Here is a 15,837-nt window from a genome sequence, read left to right on the forward strand (position 1 = left end):
GATAAGTTTATAAAACCTCAGTTTTCTCTTCTGAAAAATGGGATGAATAGTATAACCTACATAATTGTGACGATCAGATGATGTAGTACATATAAAATGCTTAACATCATATCCAAGGACTTTATAAATATCAAAGACTATTAGAAGTGATTATCTTGACTAACATATGAGCATGTTTACTGAATTATTTGTTTTCTCTAGCAAATAGAATATTGCAGTTCACTGATGTTTCTAATTATTAGAATCTCCAAATATTAGAACAAAAAGGACCAAAAAGATTATCCAGTTAAACCAGGAATTTTACTGGTAAAGAAGTAAGTTCAGAGAGGTTGAGTGACTTGTTGTCTTTCTCACAGAACAGCCAAATAAAGGACAATGGTCATCTGATTTAAAAGTCAGATTCTTTCTAATTATACACAATGCTTGTAGCTCAACAAATAATGGTATTACAAACAAATTAAAGCAAGCCTGTGATATATTAGAAAGCATTTCAAGTGTTTATTTGATCATTGCCATCTTCCTATGTGCTTGACCTATAAAATCCACCTTAAACTTAGCCCCTGAAGGCAAATAAATACAGAAAGGAAGAAAAGATGAAAAGTTAAAATAAATAACCCACGTCTCCTCCCTTCCACCTCCATCACTGTCAATCTCTCTACTGCAGAGAAAAACACAAAACCAGAAAACTGCAAGAAAATGCTGTCTGAGTATGTAGGTGAAGTTGAAAACGGTTCCATTCTGGCCAAGGCAGAAAAATTCAGCTTTAGGTTGACAGCTTTGTAATGGTTTATTGACAAACTTCTTAAGGCATGAGGAGGAGTAGTAAGGAAGGGGAAAGCGGGGGTGACAGAAATAACATTTAGTTCTCGAAGGCAACATGTAGGAATGAGCATCAGTTGTAGAATTAGATGCGCCTGAGTTCCTGTGTGAGTTTGAGCAAGTTACTGAGTTTCCCAGTCTGTAAAATACTAGTACATAATGCTCCTCCGTGGGGAATTGATGTGCAATTCAAATGAAGAAATGAAGTGAGAGTATCTGGCATAAAGCAGGTCCTCATTAAATATTGGTTTACTTTGAATCAAATTCGGTGAAGGAATTTATCCTGAAAAATATCTGCAACAATGAAACCAATTATTGTATACCTCTACTTAATACCAATCCTACTATTTTTCTCTCTTCTTTAAGACTGGGGTCACAGTATTATCTTCGACAGCATTCTGAAATACTGTTGGGGACCCAAGGTCAGAGTTGAGTATGCCCAGGTAGCCAAAGCAAGGTTTTAATTGAATTTTCCTTCATCTTTTGTCCACCTCAAGCCTCTGCAAAATCATCTTTCACTCCAACTAATTATGTTCTGGGTGTCCCAGGGGTGTCTCAGACCTGCATATGTGTGTGCCCATGGGCAGATCTGCTCCTGCTGTTCTCATCCCTCCCCACAACTGTGAGCACTGCTCTGCCCACTTTGCGTATGGCAGAAACTGCTCTGTTTTGTGACTGCTCTGTATATTTTTGCAGGGCATGTAGTGTGTGTGTGTGTGTGTGTGTGTGTGTGTGTGTGTGAGAGAGAGAGAGAGAGAGAGAGAGAGAGAGAGAGAGAGAGAGAGAGAGAAAGAATGTAATATAAAAACATGCCCTTATCCCTCTGCTTTAGAGAAGTCCCAAAGATAGGTCACTTGTCACAATATCTTATTTTATGAAGAGTTTAGGGAGATAATGCTTTAGGGTTTTACTTGGGGCATTCTCTTTTCCTCTGGAATTAGAGATTGGAATTGAATTTGCGCGTGAATACCAGGCAGTACTGAATATTCCTAGACGTACATAGACCCCTTGTGATGAGAAAGATTTGTTAGGATCAGTTCCATCAGACGTGTTTCTTCCTGTAGGAGGAGTGCTCTCTTAAAGAATTCCCAGCCATTTTCCAACAGACTTCTGTAGGACCATCACACAAATTTGCATTCATGTCCAGTTATGTCCGCAGAGTAGCACACAGTTTGCGCTCTTTTGCATGAGGCCACTAGGTTCTCTGGCCCCCAAGTTCTTACTGGGCCAATCCTAACAGGAATATTTGTATCTGAAGATGACAGAGTTCTAGGATCAAGCTAAGATTCCATGCTACAGATACATATGTTCAAGAAATTGACTTATATGATGCCTACCTCTAAATTTGAGTGTGAGCCTTAAATTCTAGATATATCAGAGTTTATTCATTTCTCTTTGTTCAAAGAAGGAAGACAAAGATGTACTTAGACATAGTTCCTGTCTCATAGCCATCATAATGTGTAGCTTTACTTTATGTCTTCTTAGATGTTACTGTCTTAAAGCTTGATTGAGACCATCTTATAGTTAACTCTGAAAAATATGCCTTCTGAATTTAAGCTACCAGTATCAATAATGCCATACTCAATCTCTATGGTAGAAAAGAAAGTATTACAATTAAGTATATGCAGGAAATGTGGAATCTAGTTCAGTGATGTTTCAATGCTCTTAACTCTCTCTGCCCCCAGGTTATGCAGATGTATCTTCCATTCTGTGGAATCGCCATATCGAATGCTCAGGTATTTGCTGCCTCCAGGAAAGAATATGAAAGAAGCAGGGTGAGTAGAAAGAAATTTGGTTCACAACCCTCAAAGCTCTCTGTTTTTCAAGAGTCTGTGAGTCATTAATCCCAGATGACATTTGAACTGTCCAGGAATTGTTTTTAGTTCTATAATCCTACAAGTCTGTGGTTGAAGACCCCTTTAAGCAATGAGCCCAAATGAAGGTGGATACAAATTCTCTGTTGTTTTTTATGTAAGAAATAGTACCAGCTTCTTTTAAAAAGGAAATTAATTTCACATCTATATTATCAGACGGTATAGTCTTGCTTTCTTATAGCTCTGAAACAATAACACAATTTAGTAATATTTTTACAATTTAATTTCTTTAAGAAACAAGGAATATTATAAGTGATTTCACCCCATTTCACAGATTTTGTTTTTGAATTGAAAGGTTTTCTGGCAGACCATCACAAGATAACCGAACAATATGCAAATACTATTTTATCTATCTATCTATCTATCTATCTATCTATCTATCTATCTATCTAAGCCCAGCGAATGACCAAAACAACTGGAACGACTGGTGGCTATGACGCGCACTGTGGCAGCCAACCAGCCTGATCTGGGCCCCGATCGGCCCCCAATTGGGGGCGGGGGCGGCTGGCCAACCACCTGTGGCCCTTCGTCAATGGGCCCCCATCGGGGTGGGCCAGCCGGACCCCACCCGTGCACAAATTCATGCACTGGGCCTCTAGTAGGATTATAAAGAAATACACACACACAGAGATTGTCCTCATATACCTTCTTCACCAGTTATAGAGTTTAATAGTTGAAAAAAGACAGATGCTCAAAAAATATTAAACTATCAAACAGGTTACATTATATTAGGCTCATTATACTTTTAAATATAGGGAAACTGCTGTCACAACTTAAAAATATATTTAACAAGAAGGTGTTCCCAAAGGTTGGAAACCCCAATTAATTGGTAGTCAAATTGATGGAAAGTTCCATTTGTTGAGCATTATGATTGATGAATATTTCATAGTACACATATAAACACAGTCCACTACTACAGCAATCTTCTTCAGCATAACATACACACCTTTTCTCTGATTTGGATCCTTATTTCATCGTTAGTCCCATACCTCTCCTTTCATGTGGCACTCTAGCAATATAGTCCCAATTTTCCAGAAAACAATCTGTTTACTTCACTTTCTCATATCTTTACCCACATTTCTCCCTCTACATTCAGTGCCTAATGTCCATTTGACTCGCATTACCATTTGCCTTGAATTTCCTTCAGGACCCAGATTAGACTTCTAGTTAATCTTCCCCTCTGTGTTTGTTTTTCCTTATGTATACTGCCATTGGTCTATTATGGATTCTTATCACACTCTATAGTATTTATTGATGACCCTCTTCTCCAACTACATTTTGAACTCCTTAAAGGAAGCTTCATGAATTATTAATCTTTACATCCTCATGTACAGCACAGTTTATTTACTCATTCAACAAATATTTATTATGTGGTATTCTTCAGACACTATCTGTTCAAAGTCCCTGCCCTCAGAGAACTTGGCTTTCTAGTGGGAACAACAGACAATAGACAAGCTATAAAGAAAAATGAAGTGAGATAAAGGGATAGAGACTGGTCCCTGAAGGACAGTTTGAGAGAATGTTTATTTCAGAGAGTGATTAAGAAGGTCTCTATAAGAAGGTAATATTTAAGCGGGGACCTGAATGAAACAAAAGAGCAAAGCTACACAAAGATCTGGGAAAAGCATTTCAGGCATTAGAAATATTAAATTCAAAGGCCCTGGGGCAGGAGAATGCTTGGTCTGTGTGTCTAGAGACAGAAAGGAAAGACCTCAAATAGCCAAAGCAATTCTGAAAAAGAACAAAGCTGGAGGCATCACACTTCCTGATTTCAAACTATACTGTGAGGCTATAGTAATCAAAACAGTATGACACTGACATAAAAAACAGATAGCTAGACCAGTGGAATAGAATCCATATCCCAGGAATAAACCCATGTCTATACAGTCAATATATATTTGACAAAGAAGCCAAGAATATTTACTGATGAAAAGATATTTTTTTCACAATAAATGATGTTGAGAAAACTGGATATTCACATGCAAAAGAATAAAATTGGAGCCCTATCTTATTACAATAGTTAACTTGAAATGGATTAAAGACTTAAATGTAAGACCTGAAATTGTAAAAATTCTAGAAAAAAATGAGGGGAAAAGCTCCAGTGATTTTTTTTTTGATCTGACACAAAAGCACAAGCAACAAAAGCAAGAATAAACAAGTGAAGCTACATCAAGCTAAAAAGCATCTGCACAGCAAAAGAAACAATAAAAACAATGAAAACACAGCCTATGGAATGGGGAGAAAATATTTGCAAACCATTTATATCAGATAAGAGGTTACTATCCAAAAATATACAATTCAATAACAAAACCCCAAAATAATCTAATTACAAATGGGCAGAGCAACTGAACATTTTTCCCCCCAAAGAAGACATACAAATGATCAATAGGTGCATGAAACGATGGTCATCATCACTAATTACCAGGGCAATGCAAATCAAAACCAAAATGAGGTATCACCTCACACCTACGAAAATGACTTTTATAAAAAAGATGGCAGTAACAAGTGTTGGTGAGGATGTGGAAAAAATGGAGTTCTTGTGCACCATGGGAAACAGTATGGAGGTGATTCACAAAATTAAAAAGTGAACTTCCATATCACTACCTTGAAGAAATATCTGCAACCCCATGTTCATGCAGCCCCACTCAAAATAGCCCAGATCCAGAAGCAACCTAAGTGTTCATTGATGGATGAGTTCATAAAGAAATTATGGTGCAGATTAGTATATGCACAATAGAATATCATTCAGCTATAAAAAGAAGGAAATCCTGCCATTTGTGACAACATGGATGGACCTTGAAGGCACTGTGCTAAGTGAAATAAGTCAGAGAAAGGCAAATACTGTATGATCTCACCTACATGTTGGATCAATGAGAAGCAGAACACATAGAAACAGAGAGTAGAATGGTGGTTGCCAGGGCTGGGTGTGAAGCAAGTGGAGAGACTCTAGTCAAAGTGTACAAACTTTCAATTATAAGATGAATAAATTCTGGGGACCTAATATTCAGCATTGTAACTATACTTATCATATACTTGAAAGTTGCTAAGAGAGTAAATCTTAATGTTCTCACCACACACAAAAAATGTAATTATGTGAGGCTATGCATAATGTTAACTAACCTTATTGTAGTAAGCATTTTGAATATAGTATACATGTATCAAATCATCATGTTGTATACCTTAAACTTATAGAAAGTTATGTGTTAATTGTATCTCAATAAAGCTGAAAAAAAAATACTGTAGCTAGGACTTGGTCAATGAGAAAGTGAGAGGTGAAATTAGTGGTGAAATAGACAAGGCTTACTGACATGGGAAATGAATGAAAAATGATTGGTTTGTACAGCTGGTAAGTAAACAGTTGAGTAATCAGCATATAGATAGTATTTAAAACTAGGCAATCAGGTAGGTTAATCTGGGTGGAATTTGTGGATAAGAGAAGGGAAGAGCCCTAGCTGGTTTGACTCAGTGGATAGAGTGTTGGCCTGTGGACTCAAGGATCCTGGGTTAGATTCTGGTCAAGGTCACGTACCTTGGTTCCAGGCTCCTGCCTGGACTGAGCCCCAGTCAGGGCACGTGCAGGAGGCAACCAATCGATGTGTTTATCTCATATCGGTAGTTCTCTCTGTCTTTCCCTCTCTCTTCCACTCCCTCTAAAAATCAATGGAAAAATATCCTCGGGTGAGGATTAAAGAAAAAGGAGAAGGGAAGAGATCCAAGGATGAGGCCAGGAACAAAAAGAAAGTCACTAGAAGAAGGAGGGGGAAATGCCTATGAAGTCAGGAAGCAGGGAGTGTTCACCTGTGTGAAAGGCTCTGATGTCTGTTGAATTGCGTATGATCCAGGTTTTCTTCTCTTTCTCTTATTCTGGAGGTAGACTGCATTGTTATTTGAAAATTTTTTTATTACTTGTTAGTACAGCAGCAATTTTTAATTAGAAACAATAAAGTTGCTATAATGCGATTTGTCAGTGCAAGACTCAAGGCAGAATGAGTTTTCCTCTGAGATAAATGTTCTTGTGTGTGGGTCCCAGAGGCCCTATCACGCAGTCACAACAAATTGAAAAGTTAAATAATTGTTCAGTTAATATGATCCATCTGTAGAAATAGTCCGGATGATTAAAGAAATAATGTTTCCTTCTTAATAACAGGGAATTTCTGTTGGTAATTATTCAGACAATTGCTTCGTCTTTAATGTTGTATTTGGATATGAAATTATCGCACATTGACCTCTATGGTAATTTGCTGTCCACATGCCAGATCATCAGGATGCACTTAAAATTTTTTTCACCTCCTGGTATTGCTCTTTGCTTTGGGATCATAGAGCAATCATTAGCCATTTCCACAAGCTCTCTTTAGAGAAAACACTTAGGATATTTTGTCCTCTTTTAGATGCTCAATGAACTAGATTCATTTCATGGATCTATTAACTCATTCAAATGCTTTTCTACCTGAATAGACTCAGAGAATAAATTTTCAAATGGTTTCAGGACAAATCAAATTCATTATCAAAGTTGAAAATCAACCATGTCCCTAGGATGATGATCAACACTATCTCCCTGATAGATGTGAATTTGAAAACCCATGAAATCCTCTTGCGAGAGATCAGACTTGAGAGGGCACATCTTATTAAATTCAATTGAATAAAGTACCCTCTGGCCAATTCACTGACTGTGTAATTTTCTGATTGCTCTTGGATAGCAGCATAATATTTTCACCTGTACATAGCCCACTATTCTTAAACCTCTGGAAACATCCATGTAATAAAAAACTCCAAATAACAATTATTTCAGTGCAATTGCAAGCAAATTTAGCTGGATAAAATAACAGCTAAATAACATACAAATTTAGCTGGATATTACAACTTGCTTTTGCAATGAGTAGAAAAACTATTCACTCTTTTTAAGTTAGAATTTGTTTTTATTAAATGACTACCCAGTTTTTAAGTTAGAAATTTTTTGTTTGTTTGTTTTCCCTTTTATTCTCCTGTTTTAAACTTTAATGGTATTTTCTTTCCTGAAGAAAATTATATATATATATATATATATATATATACATATATATATATATATATATATATATATATATATATATATAATTTAAATATTTTTCTGGACAAATTGAGATGAAGAAATACTTCTGTGCAGAAAGATTAATGGGGGTTTTATATATATATTTGGAAGACTCTGAAACCTAATTAGCATTCACCACTATAATTCTTTCAGACTTCTTTGAGAGATGTGTATTAGCAAAAATAAGTCTCAAGTTTGACCAAGAAGCTATTTCTTCCTGATGGGGGGAAGAGCTGCTTTGTAATTTTCTAAAATAAATGTGCTCTTGAGAGAATCAGGTATTCGTTACTTATAAAATGTTGGTTGTATACCTAGTTGCATCGCAAAAAAACTATTGTGTGTGGGGGTGGAGGGGAAGCCTATAATTAATGACTATATGAGTCATGTAGTCATTAGCCATATGGGATATAGTCATATAGCTATATGTGGGATTATGTGGGATTATAGACTGGCACTATTCTCAAGTTGTATTTTGCAGTTCAAGACTCTGTTATAAAACAAAATTATGGAAATATGTCAAAATAATCATTAACGTTTTAAAAATTAGCCACACAAAAATATTTATATTTTATTATAGCAAAGATTAAATGGAATTTTGAGAGAGAAAAAAATAACAACGTTTTTATTCTCTCATGTATTCATCTAAATACATCCCTTTCATCTTTCCTAGGCTTTGCTAGAGGTGGTTAACGACCTCTTTGAGGAACAGACTGACCTGGAGAAAATTGTCAAGAAAATAATGCACCGGGCCCAAACTCTGCTGAAATGCGAGCGCTGTTCTGTTTTACTCCTGGAGGACATCGAGTCACCAGTAAGCCATCTTTTTTCTGTCATGTAGAATTGGAGACTGCGGGAATGCAATAAAGTTTAGTTTATTTGTAAGTAAGTGTGTGAAATTGGGACTGGAACCACCCTTCTCATGACTCTTCTAATTATGGGGTGACTTTTTATACAATTAAAGTCTTTTATTTTTTACATGTGTTTTCAGTCTTGTATTGCTGTCACCTTAGAAACACAGACTGTTGGGCTGATAGGGACCTTAGTGACATGTATATCTCAGTCCCATGTGTTTACAGATGAGGGAACTAAGGGATGAATGGTTGGCCTAATCTCACAGAGCTGAATAGAAGACAAGCTCAGGGGCTGGTCTGGCTTCACATTCACCCAGCAAAGCCCCGAGCACTGATGGGCATGGATTGCAGTCCAGACAATGCTCCAAAGTCCTTTTACTGGGAGGAGGGAGCAAACTAACCCTGGAGAAGCGGTGCCCTTGGCTCTTGGAGCCCACACAGTTGGGACTGAGCTGAGAGGGGTGACCAGCCTCAGGCGGCCTGGGCGGTGCAGCAGAGGTTTGTCTTGTTGCTTCTGGCCTGGAAAAAGGCTCTTTGCCTGCTGCCTCGGACCTCTGGACACTTGCACAGAATGCCCAGTCAGATGGAGGAGGCTCATTTCTCCTTCACCGCAGGGGTTCCTGTTACTCCAAAGGCCAGCATCAAGCCAGGTCGAGGGCTAAGGCTGCCGCACCTCAGCTTTCAGGCTCTGTGAAGGCCTGTGGCTCTTTAGGGGAAATCTGCTGGGTAAATACACAACAATATTGAAAATAATGACCATCATCAATATACCTTCCTGAAAGTTAAATGTCTAACCCCTCAGCAGCAACTTAATATCTTTGCTGAAAACTCCCTTCAAAGACCAAGAATTGTCTAGCAATTCTGTTTTCATACCTCCGAGAGTGCTACTTTACTGTACTTAACCTAGAAAAGGTTATTGTCTTTTCCTTTCAGTTTGTGTTTCACAAAGAAAGAAACCTTGAGACAAATTTTGGAGATTTAATTAGTATTGTAAAACTTACAACATTATGTTTTTTTTAAAATTCACATATGTTTAAAATGTTTAGGAATGTTCCCCCATATTTTAGCAGAGTTAGGTTTTTTCTATTTCAGCAGGTGTGGTTTATACCAACAGTTGTCTTGCAAGTATCCTATGACTGTGTAAAACTCAGTGGAACCTTGGTAGACACACACACACACACACACACACACACACACACACACACCCCAGCCCATATTTATGGCATGCTTCTGGTTGCTTTGTGAAGCACTTGAGTTCATTGAATCCTCACTGCATCCTGATGAGATAGGTATTATCATCACCCTCATTTTATAGATGAGAATATAAGGCTAACACAGTTGAATGACTTGCTAGAGTCTCCTATCCCCTGACTCTAAGCCCCTAAAAGGAGTAGGAAGGGGGGGTTGCTCCTCGGTGCCTGGCAGGCTATGAGCTTTCACTAAGCAAAGGCAGGAAGGAGTGGGACTCCTTGAGTCACTTTTAAGTCCCTGTGAGGGCAAGTGGCTGAGGGGCCAGGTAAAATCTGGACCAGGACAAGCTAACTGTTTGCTAGTTCAGTTATAAACAGACATGGAAGTGATCTAAACCAGCTTAAGGTGGTCATTCTTGCCAGTCTTCTAACATGGATGGCCCGGCCAGCATGGCTTAGTGGTTGGGTGTTGACCTATGAACCAGAAGGTCATGTTCGATTCTTGGTGAGGGTACATGCCCGGGTTGCGGGCTCAGTCCCCAGTGGGAGGAGTTCAGGAGGCAGCTGGTCGATGATTCTCTCTCATCATTGATGTTTTTATGTCTTTCTCCCTCTCCCTTCCTCTCTGAAATCAATAAAAACATGTTTAACATGGATGAGTTATACTGTGGTCTTGCTCTTTCCCAAATCAAAGAAAACTGATGACAGAAATTGATATGGAAGGTGCTGGAGGCAATAGTAGTAGTGACAGCAGTAGCTTTGTGCTACAGAGTGTGGAGGGGGTCAAAAACACTAGATTAGATAGTATAAGCATAAAGGTGTTGGTATATTACTGCAAGTTCAAAAGACCTTTTAACTCTCACAGTTGAACATTCTGACTGCAGTTGTGGGGATCAGAGCAGAAATTCTGGGCTTTTCCCCATCATTTCTGCTCTTTGTCCCCCCACCCCCACACCCTGCCCTCAACATGAGGATGAACGCTTCTTTTTCATCCAGAGGGTCAGGGTCTGGGGATAAAAGTGAACTATATGCACAAAGAGGAGACTAATCTGCTCAGTTCCTTTTTAGAAGCTGTGGAGATATTTTCCAAGGTTGCTGCTTGGACTTCAAAGATAATCAATGGCACGCAGACAAAAGACTTAAGTCACCTAGCGGAAGGAATGTATTCTGGTGTTAGAGTTCCGTGTACCATTCTCCAGTGCTAGGAGAAAATGTAGCAATAGCTACAAAGTCCTCAGGGAAAGAAAATGTGACCCCACAAGTTTAAATCCAATCAATTTACATTCAATTATGTAAGCCACAGACAGACATTTTTAAATTACAAGAGTTTAGCAAATATAGTTCCAAGCTGTCCTTCCCGAAAAATATGAGAGATTGAAATCCAGCCAAGCAAGTGATGAAGAAGACATAATAACTGAGACTAGTATTGAGTACTGAATGCATCTAGAACCAAGGTTAAAAATGATGGGCCATATACTTGTAGAAACAAATGTAAACTTACGTTATAAACCACTACAATTGTCCTGGCTCCCCATGTCCCCCAAGTGCCACAGGGGCAGCAGATGCCCACACATGCAGTGGGTTGCGTTTCCGAAGAGGAATATTGTGCTTGGAGAATCCACCTCTTTTCCATTGAGTGGTATCAAGTCGGTTGTGTGGAGAGAGATGTTACCTCATCTCTCGAGTTTGTCCACTACAAACACAATCCTGTGAAAGGAACCAGATGTAGAGAGATCGGGGTCTGCAGTGTAGGCACAACAGGAAGACTGTGCATTCAGGGCTCACGTGCCTCTCCCAACAGGTACCTTGCTTACATGGAGTATTTTTATTTCAATGTGATACATTTGTCAATCTTCCTTTTTGATTTGTGCTTTATGGTTGTTGTCCAGTTTTTTGTTTTGTTTTTATTTATTGTTTTAAAAAACAGCTTTACTTCCGTGTTAGAATGACTTTCTCTTATATTTTCCTTAACCCATCTGGTATTTATGGTCTTCTTTATCCATATAGAATTTATTTTTTGTATAGTGTAAAGCTGTGTGTGTATGTATATATATACATAGTATATATATATATATATATATATATATATATATATATATATATATATATGTATATATATATATAGTCTCAGAACTGTTTTCCCCCCACTTTGTAATGCCACTTTTATATTACATCTAGTTCCCATATATACCTGAGTCTGTTTTTGAGCTCTCTATTTTGTCCCACTGATTTATGGGTCTTTTTCTGCACCAGTATCACAATGTCTAAATTTCTATGATTTTAGAATACTCTTGGCATCTGATAGGGCAAGTCCTCAATGTTGTTCTCCTTTAAAATTGGCTTGCCAATTTTTGACTTGTTGCTCTTCCACACAGATTTGAAGAAGCAGCTTATCATTTTCCTTGAAAAACTGTGTAGAGATTTTGATTGAAATTGCTTTAATTCATAGATCAATTTGGGGGATTTCTGCAAGTAATAGAATATACAAGGGAAAAGGACTTAACAAGATTTGTATCTTGTGTAACAAGAAGTCTGCCGGAGGCGGTCCTGGGGATTGTGCAGCAGCCAGATGATATAATCAAGAACCCAGGCTCCGTCATTCCCCTGTGTTTGTCTCAGTGGTCCGCCTTTGCCAGCTGGCTCTTACTCTCACCACCCAGGAGGCTGGCACAGCTCCAGGCACCATGTCATCAGATAACTATGTATCAGGAGAAGAAGAAAGAGAAACTTCTTTTCATATGTTTTTCTTTTAATCAGGGAGGAAAGTGGTTTCCAAAAGAGGCTTTTCCCATTGACTTTCCATGACCCATTAGTCAAGAACAAAATGATGTTGTTCAAGTCATGTATAGTGTTAATAGTGTTGTTTCTCATCTGTCATTCTCTGATAGAGGTTTGTTCAAATCATCAGCCTGAGATTTGTCTCTGTCATCTTGTCCAATTCTGTAGGTTGTTGATTTAGTTATCTATGTTAATATTAATGTGCATGTGTTTTTAAATTTGGGATTGCAGTTTATTTTTATGGAAAACTGTTTTTGTTTGTGCCATTGCTTTCTTTCATTCTTTCCTGCACTCTTCCCTCCCCGTCTAGTAGTTTGCACAGTTCCGTGGCCCCTAGTCAAGAACCAGGTCTACGATGGGTGGCTTGGGTCTCCTGCTATGTGATAATATTACACTCAACCAGACGCAGTTTGGTTCAGTTTCTGGAGGTAAAGCTGAATCATCTGTCTCCAAGGAACACTTTCAGACCCCAGACTCCAGTAGGAGCTGACATTCCAACCATTGCTGCCTGACTTTTTTCAGACTTGGCACACAGCAGGCCTGTCTCCAGGCTTGTGTCTGAGAGATCTTTATTTCCTCCTCCTCTCTGGTCCCTCCTTTCCCATCCCTTTTCTCTTCCCTTTAACTTCTAGATAGATGTCTTTTTTGGTTTTCTCTTTCTGTATTTTATCAATCTTTGTTTTTGGAAGAGAACAGATGTACCCAAGCATGGATTTATAGCACCATCTCTACTGGCATTACATACACTACTTTTTACAATTGGAAAAAAAGTATCATTTCAGGGGGAAAAATACACCCAAACTTTCTTCCTCAAAAATTAACTTGTGCTTTTCTCTATTTCATTAGAATCATTCCCGGAGACAAGAACTTCAAATTACTTTTTTGTGATTTGAATATTTTAAAAAGCTGGTTATTGCAGATGTATGATATTTTATGACCTGTCTACATTTGAGGGGGAGGGGGAAGATATAATTTAAATTTAGTGGTAGAACTAAATTTCACACTCTTAACTCAGTGTCTAGAGACTGCATTCATAATTGTTAAACTGGCCAGTCAGGTGTAAACTGATCAGTTTACTCAGTGAATACCAAAAATAGAAATGAGAAATGCCTTTCTAAACCCTCTCTCCTGCCAAAATTAATATTTTACCCTCTTTTGCTTCTCGTAAGTGTTTTAATCAATCAGTTTCAAGTGATTTTGTCAATGGTATTTTCCACTAGACTGAAAAAAATGAAAGGATTGTTCCATCGCTAGCTGCTGTCAACATTAGGTACTATTAGTCCTTTGAACTGAATATTCCCTGCTAATATGCCATTCCATGAACCTGTCTAAGCAATTTCTATCGCTTCTCTTCGTTCCATTCTAGCTTATGTATTTACTATCATGTCTATTTCTTTCCATGCTTAGTCAAGGAAAGCAAATGTAGCTATTTTAATCTTATGTCCTCCGGCACTGTCTCAGCACCACTATTTACAAGTGTGCTTTCATGGATTGTCCTGATGGCAGGCAGCTGTGTCGTTGTCCAGAACTCCATGAAACACTTTATAGCTGAGCTTATAAATATGAAGCTAGTTCCTGGAGTTCATTTTCTAAATCATGAAACACAAACTACACTTGTTTTCCAACATGTTCCTTAACTTCTTGGTTCATATGAAATACACATACAGTTAAGCCACTAAACTAGATGAGCTCCCTGAATCCAACTCCCCAGAGAAAGAGATGGGGTGATCACCATTGTGCTGGAACAGCCTTCAATTCAATCCTCTCTGTCCTAAATGGATAGTAAAAATTGCTCCAGGCTTTCCTTGCTAATTTCCTTTCTTTCCATTTTCTCATCTTTCTTTTGTTAATTTTTCTTCTCCCTCTAAGGTAGCTAACATAAACGCTGTTTGATTCTGTTCCACATGTTTTTTTCTAGAGGGCTGCCGGGCTGCCAGAGGGATGTCTGATTGCCATCTTAGGCCCAATCCCCCCCCCCCCCCCGCCCCGGGGAGCAGGCCTAAGCCAGCAGGTGGTCATCCCCCGAGGGGTCCCAGACTGCGAGAGAGCACAGGCCGGGCTGAGGGACCCCCCCGCCCCCGACTGCACAAATTTTTGTACTCCGGACCTCTAGTTCATTAATAAGGAACATCTCAAAGAAAAGGAAAGGGGTCTGGGGTTTTATAGAAGCATGTAGACAAGAAAGTTACCTGTATCATTTTTGTGCATCTTGGGGGAGTCATGAGGAAGGATGGAGACAGGTTTAGGGCAGGTGGTCCTTTGAGGTTAACCAATTCTGGAAGACAAAACAGTAGGAGGTTTTCTTTATCATTACCTTACAGTAGGAGGGTTTTGGAAGCACAGGACTGAGGTGAAGAGCAACTCTGTATTGACTATTGTCTGAAAACCCTGCCTCTTCCCATCTATTGTCAGTCTTTCTCTTTTTAGCTCAGTGTCCTTGAAAACTAATCTCTACATACTGTGCCACTTGGGCTTTCTTGTTCTCTAGCTTCCAGTTGAGTTTTACAAACAAGAGGGATCAGCAGAAGATTCAAGGGCAGGAGGAGAGAGAGATTGAAGGTATTTATTCCCCTTGTTCTTTCTCTGCCAGTTGTAGAGATGGCTGGATTCTTGTAAGGCCCCTTTCCACTGCTCTAGCCTCTCCTTCCATACCTCCTTCTCTCCCTCACACTCTGGTGTGTTCCCTTAGACCTAAGGCTGCTTTCCAAGCTGCTAGCCCCTACTTTACAAGGTTGCCTATGCTTCTGTAACTAGCCCCTTTATTGAATTAGGTTCAGTTAACTCTATTGAGTGCTCTGTTTAATACCAAAATTCTGATTTTGGAAAAATTTTCTCACTTCTCAGCCTAGAGCACTCCTGCTCACACTTCAGGACATAGTTCACACAAACCTTCCTTCAACACCCTTCTCTGTGCACTTCTAGCACTTTTAATATATACCATGGTGAAATGTTACATTTGTGAATTGCTTCCCCTCTGTACTGTGTTGTGAGTTAGTACCTGGTACACTAAGCATTTGATAAATGTTAATTGAGTGAATAAATAATTTATCAAGAAGGATAGTAGTGGATGAGCATCATTATTTTGCCCTTGTAGAGTAATCCTCTTATGGAAAAACTAGAGGCCTGGTGCATGAAATTTGTGTAGGGAAGATGTGTGTGTGTGTGTGTGTGTGTGTGTGTCCCTCAGCCTGACCTGCACCCTCTCCAATCTGGGAGCCTTCAGGGGATGTCCTACTGACGGCTTAAGCCTGCTCCCA

At 38.9% G+C, this 15,837-nt stretch overlaps 1 protein-coding gene across 1 annotated transcript in view; it reads left to right on the forward strand.

The window, feature by feature from the left end:
• Positions 1 to 15,837, forward strand: part of PDE11A (phosphodiesterase 11A) — a gene marked incomplete at both ends in the record, with an annotated part of 286,244 nt that overhangs the window by 97,402 nt on the left and 173,005 nt on the right. The window contains 2 exons of the mRNA XM_081095861.1: positions 2,505 to 2,594; positions 8,432 to 8,572. Coding sequence (XP_080951987.1) covers positions 2,505 to 2,594; positions 8,432 to 8,572 — 231 coding nt within the window. The remainder of the gene's footprint in view (positions 1 to 2,504; positions 2,595 to 8,431; positions 8,573 to 15,837) is intronic.

This window comes from Myotis nattereri (assembly GCF_964212035.1).
Source record: "Myotis nattereri genome assembly, chromosome: 7".
NCBI lineage: Eukaryota > Metazoa > Chordata > Mammalia > Chiroptera > Vespertilionidae > Myotis > Myotis nattereri.